At 40.3% G+C, this 22,556-nt stretch overlaps 1 protein-coding gene across 3 annotated transcripts in view; it reads left to right on the forward strand.

Moving 5' to 3' along the window:
* Nucleotides 1-22,556, forward strand: part of espn (espin) — a 109,278-nt gene that overhangs the window by 45,089 nt on the left and 41,633 nt on the right. For 2 of the 3 annotated variants that reach the window (XM_035382802.1, XM_035382803.1), the window contains exons 1-2: nt 12,087-13,088; nt 17,600-17,793. In XM_035382802.1, coding sequence (XP_035238693.1) covers nt 12,795-13,088; nt 17,600-17,793 — 488 coding nt within the window. In that variant the 5' untranslated portion in view covers nt 12,087-12,794. Of the gene's footprint in view, nt 1-12,086; nt 13,089-17,599; nt 17,794-22,556 lie in introns of those variants that run through there. The other variant, XM_035382804.1, reaches the window with a different exon arrangement.

The following is a 22,556-nucleotide window of genomic DNA, read 5'->3' on the forward strand; positions in this document are numbered from 1 at the left end:
AAAACACATCTGCAGATATGTTTACGAACTCAGTTGATTGCAATTACATTAATGCTGGTCCATACATTCCCACCTGACTTCCCCTGCAAACCCACGCCAAAAACCAAGCTATTGCGCGTTAGGTTACACATCCGCTCTTGCACCAGTTTTTATTTATTGTATTTAGTTTTCAGATTCAAAGGCGTTTTGGACAGGTCATAAAAAGATGTATGCGGCGTCACACGTAACACATGGAGTGATGTCTACCCATCCCCCAAACCCGACGCTTTTACCAACCTCCGCGGTCCCGCGTCCCAGCATGTTCAAACAAATCAGATTCCTCGGTTGCTTTTTGTAGCTTGTAATACATTTTATATAGCCTCATTTGTCATTGGAACGAGAAGGTAGCTATTTACTTTTCATTATATACACATATTTTCAAATAAAATGAATGCAATACTGAGCCTAAACCATGGGCAACACAATAATAGGAAATAGCATATAGAATAACTAATACTGTTGGACCAGACTCCCTGGCGCGTTTTTCAAACGCTCATTTTCTCGAGGGTAGAGCAGCGAGCGGAGCTCTTTTGTGCTGCTCCAGTAGCCTAGATATACAAGGCACGAGAACGGCACGAGCCAGGGTAATAAAAGGACAGATGGCTCAATGAATTTTGTAGAATTTACGGGAAATTCTGACAGTAGAACAGTTTTTGGAATATGATGACCAGTTAGCGTTTCAGTCACAAGATCGATTCATAATTGTAGACATTAATGTGCGTGTGTGTCATTTCAGACTGTATGTGATGGTAATTGTGGCCTTGTGGTCTTGCAAAGCAGTGAATTGTCTTGCATAGCAGTGAATAACGCGAGTTATAGGAGCCTGAATACCCCTGAGCTACACACGTCACTTTACTATCTCGATTAAATATTGAGCTCCAAAAGACCACCGTAGAGAAGCTTTTTCAAAACCTTTCTTCTGAGAGTGTATGTTAAAAGTGAAAATATTTAATGCAGATTCTGACTGACAGTGAGCCAGACATTTTGTCAGCAAGCTATATGCATCCTGGAAATCTTTCATTCATGGATCTGCTGGGAATATGAATTTCTTTCACACTTTGTATTCAATATGTATTCTAAACTTTCACAAAAGTTCTTTCAACGAAGTTCTTGTGGTTTTATTTAATTTGAAGTGTGTAGTCCACAAGTCAGTTATGGCCTCTTCCACAAATAATTAACTGCGAAATGTTTGCATACATGGTTGAATGTAAACATAGCATGTCAGTGTTAAGTTTAAGAGATTTTAATTTTTTACTTTATTCTTTTATTTCTAAATGTTTAATTCAAAGCCCCATATTCCTATATGTAGATAGGCAAAACTTAAATTCTGCTTAAATTCTATGGTTATGATCCAATCCACATTTAGTGGCAAACAGTACTGTCCCTTTAGTGGTCCTTAAGTTCCTTAAGTTTTGCATCTTAAGTAGTTTTCTCAGAGAATTACCAAATACAAAATTGCCGTTCCTAGTCCAAGTAGCACTTTTTCCATCATTTTTGTCCATCAATTCTGAGACAATGAAACATCAGTTTGGAAGACACAGCTATCCTTGTCTAAATATATATGCAATGGCTATTGTCAAAATTACTGTGGCAAAATGTACAATATTACAGGAGTCAATGTTTTATTTAAAAACATAAGATTTTAATGACATAATGGGCCTCATTCACAAAACGTGTACGATCACATTTGTTCGTAAACTGTGTGTAAGAATGTTCATTCATTATTTTTTCTTAACTGTGCTTGTTCATGGCTGTTCATTATGCACATCACATGAACAGGATTGTGCATAAAATTTACAAACAGCCAGCATTCATCATCTCATACACTTGGGATATGCACAAAAAAGGTCTGTACATGTCATTAATCTCATATTGGTTTTTCATAGGAACATTTTTAAGAAGAAAAGTAAGAATAATTGTAAATGTAAGTCCCCTTTGTTTAACATTCTTCCTACAATCAAGGTCAAAATTACAGCAGTGTATAGTAAGTTAAGTTATAGCAGGAAGGTGAAGAAGTGTATAGAACCCCTTTACCTTCCCCTTTGGCTCACAGCACTTTCTGTATATAAAGAGTGAGTTGGCATCAAGATGGAACCTCTGATGTATTTTGTAGGAAAGCCATTGCATTACATTACAGGCATTTGGCAGACGCTCTTATCCAGAGCGACGTCTTGTATGGTATGTTGTCATATTGTCATGTTGACCTACAGTATTTCATGTACTGTATATGTACCCTGTCTTGTGCCTATAATATTTTTCATGTGTTCTTGCCCAGGGACCACCGATGCGAATGAGCAACTTAGCTAATCCTGTCAAATGTCTAACAAGATACACAAGTGTCTGCTAAATTTTACATTACCCAGAGCGACTTATAGGAGAAACAAAGGTGCATTAATGGGAGCCATAGTAACCGACCAGCGAGTAAACATGCAACATTAGTAAAGCACTAGTGCAAGTTAACTATAATAACCAAACCTAAACTATAATATTGAAATAATTTATTTAGTGATACAGTATCAGTGCTGTTTTTGGTGTCTAGCTAAAGCTCAATATCTGTATTACTAACGTGCTTATGCTCTTTCTCCCATAGGAGAGTTGGGTGCATACCATGTAAGACAGATCCGTGCAGGGTGTACCCCTACAAAGATAGTACGTGTGTTTCATAAATCGAGTCAGGTTTCAGTTATGCGCAGGTATTGAAACAACAGCTTCCCAAGCCAAAACCAAAGCCATTTCAAATAAAACACATCTGTTCAAGCTTAAGATGTAAAGGGAATAATAATATGGCTGTAGCACTTCAGCACGCGATGAACTGGATGACGTCACTGGAAAAGTGGGACGCAATGGGCGCAGATAGGGTGCTACATTAGTATTTCTGTTGCACCTTGCTGGTGACTGAATATCCCTTTGGCAAAACGCACATTACCACCAAATACTCATTTAAAATTATATAGTCTATAACGTATAGCCTTAACGAAAATACAAATTGTTCACGGTTGCAAAACCGTTATCTACTCCACACTGGATAAAAGTGCTATATAAATGCAGTCCAATTTACCAATTTACACTGGTGTTGTTCTACTATGGGCTCTGCATACGTTTAAATGTTCACTTCTTATTTCAGACGCAATTGTAGTACTAGCCTACAAACAGTTTGGTTTTCGCTGGGAATAACTAGTCTATCTGAATGAATGACTAACGACTGACACCGCGGTGGACCATGTGGCATGAAGTGCCAGATGGAAGCCTTGCTCTCAAGAGCCCCCCGCGAGTGCCGAGAACTAAATGTGAAGATCACCGATTCTGTCGAGGAGCTGCAGTACAGTATGTAGCCTATAAAGTGAGAGGTATTGTTGGCGAGTTTTGTTCTAAATGTTTGTAATTCTATCCTAAACTGTTTTATTTGTTACGATGGCAGAAATATTCTGACGATATAAACCGGGAGAAATTAGCAAAATGCGCTCATATTATATAGGCTATTTTTATTCATATAAATGTAGGCTATGTGTTGCCTGAACAAATATCATTAAATATTATATTTTGTAGTGCATGTGATTTTGTCTAGCCTACGTGTATGATTGCTAATGTGGCCATAATAGATAATGAATCAAATAAATATTACACAACTTTTCAGTGTGTACAATCAATTCTGATGGAATGCTTTTAACTCTTATAAGGAAACCTACATGTTGTCCTGGAATCGGTTAAAGTTAAGCACTGGTCTAGCGTTAGTAATTTTGCTGTCTACTTACAACCGAAATACGTTTTATTTTACAATCCTTTGTATTTTAGTAAACAAGCTTCAGTTTGGGAACTGAATGAATGAATACCAAAAGGGCGACACGAAGTTAGAACTGTCCGATTAATGCAAGGCACGAGAGCGGCACGAGCCGGATGCACATAGGACCAGATGGTTCCTTAACCTAGTGTTCCCTTTACAAGTGTTTTAGGGCCAAAGACTCTCTTATTTTCAAGCATTTTCTCTGCCTAATCACTTTCAATGTAAATGTTCTTCAAGTAAACCTCCCAATCCAACCAATATTTTAAAAAAAGGTAATCAGGTCACACTTGCATGGCTTTACATTACAAACGTGTGCAAACTGTGCCTCTTTGGCACGTCACAGTTAATGAGTCTTGTTCATTAACCTGTTGAATAATAATACTATGTAGTTATGAAAGAGTAAGAAAAGGTTCTTATTAGACTAAAAGGAGAAGAGCGAGTTTACGCAGAACGCACAAAGGTGGTATGAAAAAATACCCTTTTAATTTAAGCATGGTAAGATTAGCGGAGAACATGTCCAAACATATTTAGACTATATGAACTCTTTCGTCTGGAAAGCTAAAATCTAAACCAGACACGCCCCCCTCCTCCCCACACAGACCCACAAACAAAAAAAACTGCCTTAATTTAAAAACCCACGCCAAAATCCAAGCCGCTAAAGTATACATCTGGTCTCGGAACTTTTGAAACAAAGGCATTTTGTGTAGCAAATAATAAAATCAAGTCGCTGACGTCAAATATAACGCGAGCGTAGGTAGGATCTCCCCATCCCCCAGTCACCAGTGCTCCCCCCCCCCCCCCCCCCCCCCACAGACACACACATCGCTGACACATGCATATAAAATTGAGATTTCAATATATACCAATATAAATACTCCATTCTTTTCAATTGTTTTATCTCTATTTTATTAAGATTAAGGTATTTCGTGTTTAAATGTGATTCGCGTCGCATATATGTTTATACTTACAACAGGCGAGTAAAAAAATAGGCATAATGTTATTGGACAAGAAGGCCCACTGGCGCGTCTTTCAAACGCTCATTTTCTCGTGGGCAGGATCAGAGAGCAAGGGGTTCTTTTGTGCTGTTATAGAAGGCACGAGAACGGCACGAGCCACGCGAACAAAGGGACAGATGGCCCACTATTTCAATTAATTTTCGCAAATCTGTGGGGAACCCCATCAACCAAAGAACTAACATTTATCACACACTTTGAATTATAAATACAGTGCAAATAGCAAGTTGTGCATTTTCTGTTTGCGTTTACATTTGTTGCTTGCTTGTGTCATGCACGTTTGTTAGCCTACATTGCCGCTCATAATAAAATAGCAATGCATTAAAACAATCGGGTACATATAATAAAAAAGAAATATTAACACATTTTAATTAAGATAGTGTGAGCTAGGACCCGTTATAATGGATAACAGATGATAAGATATGCACGTTTTATTTGGAATACCAAATTCTCACTCATACAAGAGAAATCGATTTTCAAGCTCTTGTATTAAGATTTAAATATATTGGCGTACTTAGGCTGTGCTTAGCAAAAGTTTGAAATTCACATGATGTAGAGGTTCAATCCGAAGTTGGCCCCACTGTCAGCCAAGTCGGACGCTGATGTTGGCTGGCCCCTCCCACCAACTTCACCTCCCTCTCTCGTTCGAGAACACACCCGCACAGAAAAGGCGGTCAATACGACGCTCCAGATCCTTTGGCACAGCGACCGAGGAGGACGCTGGAGAGTGAGTGGAGCGCACGTCGTTGCTGTTATATCCTTTTCGGTTTCAAATGATATGTAATGTGTAGCTGCGTAACATGGGCCTCTGATCTCTAAATTGAGTGATTTCTGATATTTAATAGTCCTCATGCCTTTTTATATCTAGAAATGGGACCCCGTGTTGCGGTTTATGTTTATTTGTAGGCCTTTTTCATGTGTCTGAGTCTTTGGAACAACCATGCAGTAATTCAGTATTATTTCGGTTCTTAAATTCTTCAATTGCTAGTATCTAGCAGTCTATATGCTTATATCAGCAATGTCTGTGCAGCTCATACATGCATTTGTGTAAGTGCATGCATGCATGTATGTATGTATATATGTATGAATGCATGCTTGCATCTTTTTGTGCACGCATATGCAAGTTTATTATTCTTATTCTTATTAGTAGCAGTATTTCTATTAATGATAATAATAATAATAATTGTAGTAGTAATTATCCTACTAGTATTTTTCATAAGGAATAACCAGATGTTTACTTTAAATAAGTATTGTCCATAATTATAATCATATTTATGCAAATTATGCAAATGTATTTATCACGTGAAACGACGTTGTCCCTGAGCTTTCATACACAGCTTTATTTTTACATAAAGTGTGAGAAAGTTCAGTCGTAAATATTCCCACCGGCAGCTCCTGAGTGACTGCGTCTCTCGGAGACAAAAGAACATTGTCTGGTAAGTAAATCCTGCGAATGGCTGGCACGCGTCTCATGTCAGATTATACGGTCATTATTAGATGTGAAGGTATTCCATTTGAAACGCGGTACTTTAATGAATCACACTGTGTAAAGAGACCCATTTGACCTTCAGTATATTTTAATTGTCATTTGATATTAAATGATTTGTCCGCTTGAGTCATTGCTTTTTTTTGCATTGGGTGTACTCAAGAGTTTTAATGGTCAGTTTGTTATCGCTGCTAACCTCCAATGTCACTAATATATAGGCCTATACTATACTGTGAATGTGCAGCACTGTTCCTTCTCAATTATGGTATAAACATTTTTGAACTTTCAACTATATAAAATTGTGTCAACATGGAATGTGAACACAATTTTATATCGTTGAAAGTTCAACAATGTTTATACAGCTTTGAAGATTATACAGCTTGAAGCTTTGATGGGACAATTATAAGTCCACATTATTTTAATATAATGCATTTATTATTCCATTGCACTTGTCTCTTTTCTGTGGTGCAGCTATCCCCTTACACAAATATTTTATTATACATTCACCCATCTTTAAAAATTTTTTTTACTGCATGACATTTTGTCAATACACCCTGACAAAAATGTACTCAACCATAATTGAATGTCCTGTGCTATAAAATTGCAGTTCATCACTGCCACAAGAAAGACAACACTGAAGACAGTGTGAAAGATTACCCATTATGATATATAACATTTTAATATCAATGAGAATTTCTGTTGCTAACCAAATTCAGATTTGAAGTGTCAGATTTGAAGTAAATTGAATCTTTTGGCCCAAAACTGAAATAAACAGATTGATTGATTAATTGCCGTACGTACACATTAGATTTGGGAATAGTTTATCATACTTGGTTGCGCCAGGCTCTTACCTGTCCTATTCACAAGCCATTTACTGTATGCATATGGTGATTTCTATGCCCAATTTCTTTACCATTATAATGTTTTCAAAAAACAGCTCTAGTTGGGTTTACTGGGTTTGGGTCAAGTTATAGTCACCACGTTGTTTTTTTTTTGTTCACAACAGACACACAACACACAACTTTAGACCAGTGTGGATGCCATTCAGGTCCTGAAGGTATAATTTCCATTGTATCATAAGTCATCAAACATTGTCTAAAATATGTTACAGAGAATATAGGCTAGTATCCTTCAGCTTGAATTGAATATTAAACTGCAAAATGTTCAGTCCAAGCAGAAACATATTCGTCCATATTTTCTGATTTTTTGATATGACGTAGGCACAGACAACTAAATGAATGAATGAATTAATTAATCACAGTGGGCCAACAATCTACAATATAAACGATTAGCTGTGCTCAAGTAAAAACAAAACAATTAGAAAAACAATGGAATTACTTATGGCTCCATGCAGGAATATTTGAAAACAATTAGACAAAATGATAAACCAAAATTTGAACAAAATATTAAAAACAACTGACTGTTGGTATCTATTTTTTATGTTGTTTATGCATTGATGTGTTTAACCATTCAGTTTCAGGCATTGCTATGTGTACACTTCTAACACATTTGCAAAACATAAAGTTTATTGTATTTCAATTAATCTTCCATTGTTTATTCTTTGTTTAAATGTTTCTTCTGTATCTGCTGTTCCATCAATACATTTTGTGACCATTTATTTGTAAGCCATGTCCAAAACTGAAATTAATCAGCTAGTAAACTAAGCCGAAGAAGAACGAATTATGGGCTGTTGGTTCATATGCTTTTAGTTTGAAAAACTGAAAACTAACAAGAAAAAGAACACTTTCATTGGCCATGGATGACAATAGCTTCGCTATAGCTGAAACGACTGGTTATCAAGCTATCCTTATTAAAAAGATTAAGCCTAAAAGATTTAAAGATTAAACACTCATAAATGTTCAAAACCAAAGATCATGAATATTGCAACGTCTGTAATTAAAATGAAGTTACAGTTTATGGCCGACATAATGTTAACTTGCGTATCTGCAAAAAACATTTCTAAATTATGAACGTGCAAAATTTGTGGTCACGATTGCTGCCACTTATTAGAACGCATGATGTTCCCTTCGCGCCTTCTCTTGCCTACTCAGGCGGCAGTAATTAAGGGCACGCGACTGGAGTGAGGACGCCACAGATGGGCCGACCAACCCGTGCTGTGATGGCACGACCTTGACTGAAGGAATTTACAGCAGCACTGATGAACACTGTTTTTTCATTATCAAATAAAGAATGCGTAGTAAAATAAAGGGAAAACAGAAGTGCTATTTATGATAGCAACATGTGCATTTGTATGCACTACGTCGACTCTTTTTGTCTCCTGTTTCTTTCATTGATTTAATAATTCATTCACTCATGTATTTATTTTGTTCATTCGAAAATATTGAACACAATTAGTTAAAAGTTATAAAGAGATGGATATAGTTTACAACATAACTATGTTCTGCAAAAATCCTACGCTGAACAAAAATAAGAAACACTTCAGAACCATGGACAGCGCAAAACAAAGTCCGTACTGGGCATCATATAGTAGCTAGGCCTAAATCAATTACACTGGAGGTTTTATCTACATCCAAAATTCAAATAAACATAAAACCACCCAGGACAAACAGACCCTTTAGACTTTGGTGTATTTATATTCCAGAAACATACATACTTTCTTCACTTTATACACACGAATTAGACCAACCGACAAAATGTAGGTGACATGAAATATTAATCCTTTTGTTGTATATAATGTTTTACAAATTGAAATTATTTCCATAAAGCATCTTACAAACCTGGATAGCCAAAATTAAGTAGGTCGTTTCCTGAGAAACTGGTTCATTATGTTTGATTGGAGTGCGTTTGAGCAACAGATGGCTTTCACAATAGGATTTTAGTCTGGTCAGATTTGAATGTAATTGGAGGGCATTTGAATAACTGTCACGCTCCCGACGCGTGCTGCCTATAACCCTGCTTTCCCAGACATTGCTGTTGGAAATTGAAAAGGAGGAAAAAACCGTTACCCGGCCTTATTGTTGATGGGGGGATTGGCCTGAAAGATCGTGTTACTCGGCATTTTCGGAGACCCGACAACGTGATTAAACCGTTAGGCTACCGTCAGTTGAGCAACTGAATGAATGGATTGAGTGTGTCGGCTATTGTTTTCGGTTCCACTGCTGGTTATTCTTATCTTTCCTAATAGTTTTGCATATATTAATGTCACTTTAACGTTCTATGCTCAATTCAATGTTATTTGTATGGCGCTTTTAACAGACGCTGTCTGCAAACTGAGTAGCTACCGCTAACCAAAGCGTTTCACAGTGCGTAAAATGTAGGCCAATAATAAAACTTTTATTTAACCTCACAACTCTAATCTAGGCTGTTGTAAGGGTGGCCAAGTAGATGTTCTGAGTATCTTGGAAAAGTGTGCGTTGCCAATTAACCAGTTTTCTGTTACTCTGACGAATTAGTATCCGGTATAGTTGGGGCTTCAGTTGGAGATGATGTCTTCAGACTTAAATTTTAATAAACCAAGTAAATACTAGATAAATGGAAATAGTAGGACCATCTGTCAAAAGGAATGCAGTGCACTTGAATGCAAGCCAAAAGATGACATCGAGGAAGCTGAATAACTGGCATTTTTTAAGAAAAAAAAAAAAATCTTTTGTCCAGTATAGATTAAAATCAAAGAAAAAAAGTAAAACAACGTATATGGCTGGAAGAAATAGTAATGGGCAGCGGGGTCACCGTGTAACCTACTAATGGATACCATCGACATATACCCTTCTTTGAGAAAGACTATTTATATAATATCATCATATATGATAAACATAATTCCTGGTTTGCAACAATAAGAATAGCCTGAATTAAGTGTTTTGTTATTTTACGAGATACATTCGCAAAGAGATCGCATAGTTCTGTTTCATGTTCAGATCTGCTGCGCTGTAAAGCCTGTGAAGTGGCTTAGACCGGCGCAGTATATTAGCCACTGAAACCCCGAGGGATCTTATTATGAACACTCCACTAACCAGTGGCTGGCACGCGCGTCGTATCTTTTTCAGTTGAAATTAGGGGGGCCATATTGTCCAGGCAGATGCGGCACGCGTCAGGCACGAGACGTGTCTCTGGGGAAGAGCCCCCCCAAAACGCGCTCGAGCGGAAAAGGATCACACCAATAACCACCGGTCATTGCTTAATAGATTTAGTGTGCTCTTAATGAGATTTTGCTAGATTTCATTAACCTCGAGGTGGGCGGTGGGGGAGGGGTAGCATTTATAGTGACGTCAGTGATGGAACACTGAACCTGCTAAATCTGGTTACGCGGCAATAGGAAACTGTAAAATTGGGCCCAACACTTCTTTATTATATATAATTGCATAACACATTATAAAAATTTATTTATATACGCTATTTGTCATTTTAAGAGGCAATAATGTAGGCTTGGCTCCGCCGATATCGATATGGTACGAGGAATATTTATAATTTAATAAGCCAACATGCATCTTGTTCAGTGACTATTGCAATACACGAGTCACAACAATAAACAAATGCTTTAAGCAAACCCGAGGACTATAATCCGACAGTTGATGCTGTGTTTATCCTAGCCTGCCATCCCCTGGTAATATGAAGTACTGCACCCGATTAGTAGTGCCTCGTGAGCCGTCGTTTTCTGCGGCTTTTGTGGGGCACATGTACAACCCAGATTCCGTTTTTATAACGTGGTTAGGAAAGTTGAGAAAATTTGTGGTCAATTAAAAAAGAAGTTAATTAACGGAGATCTTTTTTCCTCATTCATAAACCTATCTGATATTCAGAGTGCACTTGAATCCCTATCTTTGTATTTTATAATATATATAGCCATAAAGTTTCATGTATCTGTGGTCTTTTTACACTCGCAGTTTGATTTACAATTTAGTCATTTTGCAGACGCTTTATGGCCGAAGCAAGTTTCAGAAGTGCATTTCTCATGGTAAGCACAAGCCAGAAGAGCATATGTGCTGCTGTCAAGGCCTCAAAGACTCACCAGTGAGAGAAGGCTTAGTTTCACTTAGGGGTAACACTCAGTATATGATATAATAATAATAATAATAATAATAATAATAATAATAATAAGCAAGAACACTAATAGGTATTATTATTATTATTTACATTTGTCCTTTGTAATGTATGTAAAAATTGAATATAAAAGTACTCTTTCTGGTGAACAAAACATATATATATATATATATATATCAAATTATATAGAGACATAGTAACATAATTTTCTAACCTATATTCAGACGAATTTTCTTTTCTGAATATTATGTTACAATTTAAATAGACAGCAATCCTCCTGCATTTTACTATTGCCTATGAGGTTTTAGTATTTCAAATACTAAACTAGGTCTAGTTTCTTGATGGGAACGTGCCATCCAAACGGTTTATTTTGTCAGTGACAGGTGTTGTAATAAATCAGCAGTAGGCTAACTAGGCTTACAACAAGACAATGAGACACATTTTACTCATTATGAGGCACTCCGCAAAAATATATTGACGTTTTAGTTTATATAAAAAAATAATAAAAAAAATAAAAATAAAAAATAAAAAATATATATATCCATCCAATTATTTTTTTCATAAACATGAGTTCAATTATGTTAAATAAAAAAATATTTTTTGGGTATAATAGTGGCAATTACAGACAATCTCACACAGAAGCCACACTGCGGCATTGTGCAAATCCGACGTATGTTTGTACTACCGCTTTAAGGCTTGAGCCGGTCCCAAGAGGCCAAATGCCTCGATCCTCCCCTTTATGGATTATTCAACAAGTGGCTGAGCCCGTTTAGCCATCCGAAGCAGTAGTGGATAGAGACCTACATTTTTTTGGAAACTCTCTTCCAAAAAAACAACAATAAACCGGTGTATTAAATTCTGAACCAACTCTGTAAAAGGCGCTGCAATACGATTTGTTCAAGGGGATATATCTTTCGGACAGGTGGAATGGCGCGTGCGTTGACTTGGAGAGCGCAACATAGCTGTGCAGGAAACTCATTTTACTGTTGTCAAGGGCAGGATTCAACACCTGAGGACCTACTGTCTCCGTGAAGACTCCATCTCGGCTCTGTTTTGCATTCTTTGCTGTGATATGCAGCTCAGGTATCCTCCTAATTAATTGTGGTTTAAATCATTTTCGGAGACGGTGTTATGGTCTTAAAACGAGATGATGCACGCGAATGCATGTCGCATATCACGTGTCGTAAGAGAAAACAATGATGCGAAGACGGTGTTGTTTTCAACTGGCTTATTAGTTGTTGCAACGAGTATGTTATATATATAATATATCAATGGTGGGAGAAAATGTGAAAGCTCCGAATAAAGGAGAATTCTTAGAATAACTCGATTTTTTTGCCGAACAACGTAGGCAACACGGCGTACACGCATAGCCAGCGATTTAGTTGCTTTCTAAGATACCTGCAGCTACTCGCACCCCCTTTAATGGTGCGGTTCGATAAAGAATTTTGAGGGGAAGTTGGAGACACCAGGATTAATTATGGTGGTGGAGATGATACTTCTCGCCGCACGGCAAGGAGATGTGCAAACTCTGAAAGCGCAGTTCACGGAGAAGATACTGAACAGCGAAGTGAGGGACCCGCTCGGAGCCACTCCGGTCCATCACGCGGCGCGGTCTGGGAAACTAACCTGTGTCCAATACTTAGTGGATGAAGCGGGCTTACCTGGGAACCCTGTTGCGAAGAATGGAGCGACTCCGGCTCACGACGCCGCTGCTACGGGCAACCTGGCCTGCCTACAGTGGCTAATTACGCAAGGAGGCTGTCGCGTAGCGGTAGGTGCTGCTATTATTTTAATACATGTTTATAAAATAGACACTAATAAATGAAGTTGCTACGTGAAAACATCAAAGTGAAGTAATAGTGTAATAGTAATAGTGTTTGGGGTTCTGGGCTTACAAAGCTAAGGCTGTAGGTTTCATTCACAAAACACTGAGCAAGGCGCCTGACCTGAATTGCTTCAGCAGATATCTGGCTGTATAACTGAATTGTATGTGAAAAAAATGTAACAGAAGCTGCATGAGTAGCGCTGGATAAGACCTACTGCTGAATTCCTAAAAAGTAAGTTTAAATGGCAGTAGTATCAGGTAGGTCAAGATGAGCCAGGAGTGCGCTCCTATCCAAATTTTTTGCGTATCCTAATCGGTAATAGGAAATTACCATGGGGTTTGGGACATAGTGTACCTTCTCAGGATGTTCACAGCCACATGTGCTCTCGCTTGTAGCAAAACCTGGCTGCCTTGGAAACAATGCGCTAACTCCAGAGGGTGTTTAGAGAGCAAGAACTTGACAAACCGAGTCTAGTTTGGGACAGTATTCCACTATTCTCCATTACTCTCGACTTTTCTCCATATACATTGTTTTGCTGGCTTCCCATCTACGATTCACTTTAAACTTCCCTAAATGAACGACCTCAGTCTCTTAACAGTGTTTTGAGACCAAGAGAGAATAGGCTTCATCTACATTTTGTCCTATTATTGATTATGGTGTCGCACTGCACATGCCTGCCCCTTCCACTTCTTTACAGGTCTTCTTTACACCGACAGAGTGCATCGCTGTGCATTACACATGCCAAGTCAGTGGCTCACCACTGCCATCTTTATGAATGGTCTGGTTTAACATCACTGAATTTACATATTTGTATTCACTCTAACCTGGTCATTTACAAAGCCATCAATGGAAAGCTCCCTTCTTGAGTTGTTTACTAAATTGTAATTTGAAGTTATCAGCTTCATTTCAGCAATTTGTTCCTTTTTAAAATTCCTTCTCTGTGCACAGAACTTGGCTTTTAATTGCTGTCCACATAAAGGATGGAATCTTCAAAATTAATGTAATCTGGCATGTTAATACTGTACTCTGATTTTAAATGTTTAAGTCTTAATACTGTAACTGAGGAGGAACTGTTCAACTAACTTGTATATTACAACCTGTCATCACCTATTTCTGTTTCTCTGTCTTGTCATTGTCATATTGTTTTTATTAGTGTTTGTATTCAGCTGGTCCCCCTTGAAAATAACCAATAGGCCAAATGGGGGTTCTCTTATTAATAATCAAGGGGACTTATACTGGATCAACATGCATATTATTTTCAAAAGAAGTGGAAAATGATATCCCATAAGAATCGGGAAGTGAATCTGTGTTTCAATAAAACACAAGGATTTAAAGGATTTAAATTGCTACAAGATATCAAGCAAGAAGGCCCTGATTATGATCTATATCATCAGGACCCAGGGGCACTTGTGTGGGTCCAGACATATTTGATGATCTTTGCTGTTCACTACTAATTCCCAATGGTAGTAGTTTACTACAACAATATTGCAATTTCTTGTGGGCTTGCTGAACAGTAATTGACTACGCAGTTTGTTATTTCAATACTGCATGATTTTCTTATGCTCATCGTCCATATATAACATTGTCAAAACCCGAAATGTAAATATGATTGGGAAACGGAAGTTGCATTAACATTATATAATAGATATTTACTTAAAAACACCCACGTTTTTAGGCCATGGTCAACCCTAATATTCACATATAAATGTTTTTTTTTCCAGCAGTTTACTCTATTTCTTATCTTGTTTGCCATTTCCAACAAATTGCATCTTAAGCACTTAATTATATAGGCTACGTTGAAAGTATAAGAAATCAGCTGTGTTTTTATGTAGCTGAATCTCAAACAAAATGTTTCAATTGGATGTCTAAAGGTGCACAAAAAATGCAAATATTTCATATGCGGTAAAATCAAATTTTCCTGTCACCCACCAACTCCACTCTGACCGGTGGTGTTGTTTTGCTTACAGATCAAATGACTGCCCAATGTTTGATTTGTTTACAGGTAAAGGTCACATAGGGACTTTATGTGTATCATTTTGTTTCAGTATGAGAGCTTATGGTAAACAGGTGGGTGCACAAGAAACAAAAATAAAAAGTGACCAATACAGTAGTGTTGTATTACAGTAGTTCAGGGATTTCATAGAATATTTATTATGATTTTACCATAATAAATCTGTGTCTGTCAGTGAATTTTGGTGCTGCCCCTGCTGACTTTGTAACTGTAAGAAAATAAAACATTTGGGAAAGCTATTGTTGTGCAGTTTAAACAGATGCAGTGGAGATGACCTCATAGTACAAGAAGTGACTAAGGGTTACCCCTAAGTGTAACTAAGCCTTCTCTCACTGGTAAGTCTTTGAGGCCTTGACAGCAGCACATATGCTCTTGTGGCTTGTGCTTACCATGAGAAATGCACTTTTGAAACTTGCTTCGGCCATAAAGCTTCTGCAAAATGACTAAATTGTAAATCAAACCGCGAGTGTAAAAAAGAGCACAGATACATGAACCTTTATGGCTCCCTGGCTCATGGCGTCTTAAACTAATGTTTTATGTACCTTCTGCCAAATTTAAAAAATAACAATATAACAACTTAGCAAGATAACATTGTCTAGAATTGTTACCTCTGAACTGAGGGTGAAAACTGGATTCAGTGTTCTCAATGCTATTTGGTTCTTGAAAGTGCACTGTGGACTGTTGTGAACCATAAACCCTGACCAGAAGTGCAGACAAAGGTGCAAATTTAGAGTTTAAAGTTATGCCGCCTGGTACTACTTCATGCTTTACACGGGATTTAGAGGAAATCCTATGTATAGCATATAGAGAGGGGGATTATAAATGTACAATAGCAAGCAGAGCAGAAGAAAATCAGGCGGCTGGCTTTGAGTACAGAAAGCTTTTTGCTCTAATGACACCGCTGGGGTCCATTCAATGGATCCGTCACACAATGAGTCTATTTTTCGCTCTTTGTACTGCTGTTTGCCCCAGCAGCCAGCTGTCTGTCTGCTTCTGAATGGAGAACAGTATTTATTATGCTATCTCTTATGTCTGTCTGGTGTTATACTGCCTTTGGTCTGCTCTGCTGCTTTGAGAGGGTGTCAGTGCCTGATCTGGAGATGAAGCAGATGAGAAATTTAGCTTCCTCTGGTACTGTGAGATTGGGAACGCCTGGTGTGTTTTTACGTTTGGAGATGGGATGTGACAGAATTTATATTTGACTATATGGTCAGTGGCAAAGCAGACATTGATTAGTAGTGTTGTAATTTATACCTATAAAACCTACAGAGTATACTGATTCAGTGTTGACTGTAGGTGATATTAATGTCAGGTAAGTGTATATTCCATATAGTAACCACATTACCGATCCAGCTTCACTGCCTATCGTTGCTGTGTGGGCTTGGAGGGTGCCGATGGGGATGTAGGCACTCTTGAGGAAATGAGTTAATTATGTGTCCCGATGAAGCAAATATGGATGCCAGTCTTTAAGGCCCTAGTGAATTACATAAGACAAGTTACATAATAACAGGAGCGGCAAGTGTGAGGTGCGCAGGTGTGCTGGGATGCATCCATGCCTACCTGATGCCCCAGCTGGGCCACAGGAAGTGTAGGCTGGGAGGTGGCACCATTGATGTCGCTGTCTGATTTGAATGGCCTCACTGGGTTTGCTGTATTTGCATTAGCCTTCCTAGGAAAGGGGGCGTGGTAGCAGAGGTGGCTCTCAGTTCAGAACACCCCCGCCCCCCCGCTGACCTCCGACTTGACCTAATAATAGATTTTGTTATTTATTAATTTTTAAGTACTGGGGGTGGTAAAATATGGAGAAAGCATCTGGGTGATTTGAGCTGTCCTGTCTGGTCATCCTCTGAATCACTGGGCTGCTATCTGATTAAAACATTATGATACCTCATCAGGAGAACATTCTGGATCAGGGTAACGGTCACTTCTGCTGTCCCTGTAGACAAGCAATCAAAAGACCTGTGAAGAAACACAGCACTGTGTTAAGTGTAAAGCTGCCAGCATTATTTAAATACATGTCACACTAGCAGTTGTTCTAACAATGATTTATGTAAGATATAGGCTAGTAATTCTTTAAGAAGTGACAGAGATAGATAAATGAGAGAGAGAGAGAGAGAGAGAGATCGATCATTATCAGGTCACAGACTGAATCAAAGCCTGTAGCCTGTACCCTGTTTATTAAAAACTGTTTATTTGTCTCATGCCACTCAAGCACCTTGAACTAAAGGGAATGCTTTACTTCATGGCTGGAGGCCTTGACAAAGCACTTTCCTCTCCTCCCTTGTTCTCCTCAACAGTTTGTGAAGCCCGCATTAAAAACAACAGCATCGTGTTAGTTTTGGTCAAACGTGTCTGCAGAGTTTTGCCAGTTCAGAGCCGCTGATGCCTGATTCCCATGTCTGACCCCCACCCCTCACCCCCCATCCCGTCCCCTCCTCCCGGTAGGACAAGGACGGCTCTGGCGCGTCCGTCCTGCACCTGGCGTCCCGCTTCAGCCACCACGAGATCACCGACTGGCTGCTGAAGACCGGGGAAGGGGACCCACGTGTTGCCACGGATACCGGGGCGCTGCCAGTCCACTACGCCGCCGCCAAGGGAGACTTCCCCTCCCTCCGACTGCTGCTGGGACACAGTCCAGAGTAAGACACCGGGGCATCCCGTGTCCCTTTTCCCCCCTCTCAGCCAGTGTAAAGAGTTAGAGGTTTGAGTCTGAGGTGGGATTCGAACCCGGGCCTCTCACTCACTCAAAGATTCCCAAGACAAAGGTGTTATCAAAGTCACACTCAGACTCACCCCTAGCTATGGGAAACATCGGTATTTTGAATTTTATGGTTGCATCGCCAGAGAATGTTGTCATAGTAACCTGCTACAAGGTCTTTGTTTTCCCATACCTAATTGTGCTAAGCTAGTGAACAAGAAAGGTACACCCTTTACACTAGGATCTCTTTAATTACATTTTAAGAACATATATTTATGCCCCAGACGGGGCTGAACATGTACCCTAGGTGGCACAGCCGGCATTTGCACGGCCTGTGGAGCTACAGGCACAGTCAGGATTCAGTCTGAGACCGTGGGGCTCATCCATTCACCACAGTGTGGCGCCTTATCCGAATGAGCCACCCAGCAAGCCGGATCTCCTTTATTTTAATGGTGGTTTCAGACTCCAGACATTTGGCTAAGCCTTTAAGTCACCTCTTTAAAGAAGACTAATTCGAAAAGCTTCTCCTCGGTTTAATTCAAGACTGCTCCTATTTGGGGACAGAGATGCTCTCTGTGACCCAGTAGTGGCATCAGTCTGTTCTTTATGCTGACAGTTACGCAGCCAGTTTGCAATTTTAGCATTTCTAATCTTAACAATTTAGAGTCATCGGAAGGTCATGGGAATAATCAGTTGTTAATTTTATCAGAAAATCTCTGGGTGTCGTAAGCTCTACAGATATTTTACAAGGTGTTAACACTCAGCTTAAATTGTGTGCACGCATGAAAAAAAAAAAAATTCTGCACTTACCAGCTGATTAAATAACATGTTTAAGCTGCTTGTTTTAATCTTAATACATGAAAGTGATAAGGTTATCCGTCCATTAGATGCTTGCTTATGGTTGACAATAGGCCAGTTAAGGGCTTTTCCTTGGGTGATAAGCATGCGCTCTCCTCCAAAACATGTGAAAACGCAAGCTGCTTCTTTTTGCTGTGTAGCCCACAAGCCAGGCTTGCACGGATATGAGTTGGAGGAATATTCTTTGTGTGCAGCTTTAGCACGCTTAGACTGCACGCGCCTGATTGACCAGTGGGGGTCACTAAAGAGTGATGAGACTCAGATTCCAGCCAACAGAACCCTCCCTGGTAACACAACTGCCAATTGTGTATTGCCCTGTGGGGCTACCAGTCACAATTGGCACTGCCATGGTGACATTACATTACAGACATTTAGCAGACGCTTACACAACATTGTACATCCGTCCATTTATATTGCATCCATTTACACAGCTGGATATATATCCCCTGCACGTGGGATATATATCCAGCTGTAGTGAGCGTGAGTGTGAGTGTGAGTGTGAGTGTGAGTGTGAGCGTGAGTGTGAGTGTGAGCGTGAGCGTGAGCGTTCGTGTATGTGTGTTTGTGTGTGAGTGTTGAACTCCGTCGTGTTGCGGGTCTAGACAGGTGCCCGGGTGCTGAATCTTTAATCAGGGAAGGAGACTTGGCGGAGCCCGATAGCGATAGCGCCATTCACACCGACGGCATTGTTTACTCTCGTCGCCGTGGTTACGCACATTAGCTAACCGGCCGTAAACTAATGAGGGAAACAAACGCTGGAGGACAGCGGGCGCTTTCTAGCAGCCCCCTGCATTGTACGCGAGAGGCATTGTGAGGGTGGAGATAAAGTCTGCTGCCCCAGGGCTCCTTCGCCTGAAGGGGAGATACGGCATTGAGGGCCTGGTATCTGTCAGGCGTCTGTTTGGCCACCATTGACCCTCTTCAGACCGGCAGAAATAGAGAGCGCCGCGCGCGTTTGTTTGGGCCGTCCGTGCTTCGGTGTCAGTGTCCCATTTACTCAGGCTGATGTCTTCAACCCATCGGTTATGGGGCCAAATACATGCATTTAAGATAAATGTGTGCTCTAGACTGAACAGGGTTTTTTGTTCATGTGTTCACGACCATTTGTTTGCAGTTATATTATTTTATAATAATTTTCCTTGGGTTACTATATGGAGGCAAAAGTCAAAACGCATTTGAAAACGAGGGAAGAGTGAGATGAGCTTAGTGAGGGCGGAAAGAAAGGAAAAGGTAAAGGTGGAAAGTTGGAGTGTGAGAGAAGAAAAACAGGATAAAGTGCTTTTGGACTCAGCATGCCAAACGGTGTCAGTGATGATAGAGATATTTAATTTCTACTATGTGCTTTATATTATCACTCTCTGAAACGTGGTCATTTTTATATTTGACAAAACGTATCAGCTGTGAATATATTCACAGATCACATTTGTCATTACAGTTAAAAAATAATAAAAAATAGACCCAACTGAGAGTGCATGGCTGCCAGTCACGGTCAGTACTGGCATGGTCTAGAAGCATTGCCAGGTCATGGGTCCCATACTGTATGTGTACTGGAACAGTGCCTTACGTGGATGAGCCACCCAGGCGCCCTTTGCTTCCAGAATTTTCAGAGTTTCATTGGCTTCTCTGTCACCATCTCACATCATCCAGAACCTTGGTAGAAAAGAATGTACAGCAAACATGGCAGCTGATTTCTGGGTCCACAGCACTCTGACCATAGAAGTGTCAATCAGAGCTTTTTTGTGGGGAGTGGGGGGGGGGGGGGGGGGGGGGGGGGGGGGGGGGGGGCAGGGGAGAAGGAAAAAAAGAAAAGACTCGGAGTTACTGCCGACCAGCGATGACAGGATGAATGCAATAGCTCTGAAAGGGTCCATTGTTCCCCATGTACCCCGTCCCAATGGGGGTCATGCTGTGGCTTTGCTGATAACATTCAGGCAGGCATCGGAGCCCACGAACAGCCGGGCTCCCCATTCAAACGGGTCTGCCTGGGGAAACGGGTCACCGCAATCAATTCATGTGCATTATGGGCTTTGCCAGGGCTTAATTACGACCTGGTTCAAGGGGGGAGCCTGGGGAGAAGGCCTTTAAACATTTAAACATTACACCTCACCCAGCGCAGACAGCCCTATTAGTGAGCAGTCTAAGGGTTCCCCATCCCCGAATGACCTGAGAACCTCATCTAACCTTAGACCACATCTCACCTCTGACCCTGTCCTGCGTACTGCACAGTACCCTAAGGTAGCAGTGTTTTGCTTTCCCTTGAGGATTTTGATTTCGTAACACTGTCCAAAATATTCAAATAAAAAAAAATATATTCCCAAATTTGTAATGTGTGATTGTAAAATGGAAGCTCGTCCTGTCCCTGAATGATCCCCTGCCAGTTTGGAGAGTGCATATTAGCATGTGCTCTGAAGCGCATGCAGCTGGCTTCCGCTTCTTTGTGTTATGCCATCTTTCGGCCGAGCTGAGCAGGCGGTACGCCAGAGGGCTACATTTCCTACAGCACTGCCAGTCATGGTTGGCACTGACACGGTCAGGATTCAGTTCCACACTGTGGGAGGAACCGCACAGAGAACCAGAGCTTCATCTGGACCACAGAACCAGCCTGGCTTTTCCTTTCCGACTGAGCTATTAACTGCTTTAATCAGCCACTTACTGTCTTAACTAAAACAGCTCCACAAATCTGCTTTATCCAGTTCTGAGATTAGTCCTCGTTTAAAGGGAGATGGGAAACCCACTGGATATTGGCCCATGTAGGACCAGGGATTGGGCACCTCAGTGCAATAATACATTAGTGAACTGATGACTGTGATTATCTCTGCACTGCGGCAGTCCTCTTCGGTGCTTGTTGGTTGTGTTCCTGGAGAGGGCTGCTGCTGCGGGAAGTTCTTCTCACTGGTTCATCAGCTTCAGGGGAAACTTGGGGGGTGGGGTGAGGGGGGTTGAGTGACATACGGTCCGGCTGGAGAACTAATGCCCGCAATATGTCAGACGTCTGAACCTTTCTCCCACACGCTTTGTTAGGCATGTGGGGGGGAGAAAAGGCTGTGAGATCCCTGGAAGTGCTTCCTTGGTTGCGTATCGTCAGGATGACTGGCCATTTACCCATGCTGATCACCTCCAACAGGAATCCAGCTTTATTCCACTGGCTGTTCTACTCTACTTCGCTCCTCTTAAATTACTGGATTGGTGAAACGTTTTATTCAGGTGTTTAATTATTTAAACAGGAAAGGCCATTGAAACCTCAATGGAGTTTTATTAGGCATGCAGCCCATTAGACAAACTGCTTTAATTACTTTACTAATAATTATAGTAACGTTGTTCTAAAGTTACACTCAGCATGTTAGGTAATTAAAAAGGTGGTAGCGTATATATTGAGTGAATAAAAAGACTAAAAAGAAGATATTTTAAGATAAATGGGACAATCGTTAGCCAATAAGCGTGTTAGTAGTTGATTTCCTGCAAAGCATCATCACTCCAGTCTCTTTTCCTCTGAGCTGTGTGTGTGTGTGTGTGTGTGTGTGTGTGTGCATGCGTAAGACTGTTCGTATTTGTTATTGTCGAGCATGGTATGATTAGTTTGTCTTCTGTTCGAGTGGTATATGTGAATGGATGTTCTTGTGTGTGCTTTTGTTATTGGGGTATTCTTGTGCATGTGTGCATTTGCTGTTGCGTTTGCTTGTGTGTGCTGGTGTGTGTGCATTATTGTGGCTCATTTTGTCAGTGCGTACGTTCGTCCGTATGTTTCCTAGTGTGTACGTGCACGTGTGTTTGCTTTTGTGTGCACATGCGTGTGCGTCACGTTTTCACGTTTCCCAGACTCCCCCCCCCTCCATGGCCCCGGCGTGT

This window comes from Anguilla anguilla, chromosome 11 (assembly GCF_013347855.1).
Source record: "Anguilla anguilla isolate fAngAng1 chromosome 11, fAngAng1.pri, whole genome shotgun sequence".
NCBI lineage: Eukaryota > Metazoa > Chordata > Actinopteri > Anguilliformes > Anguillidae > Anguilla > Anguilla anguilla.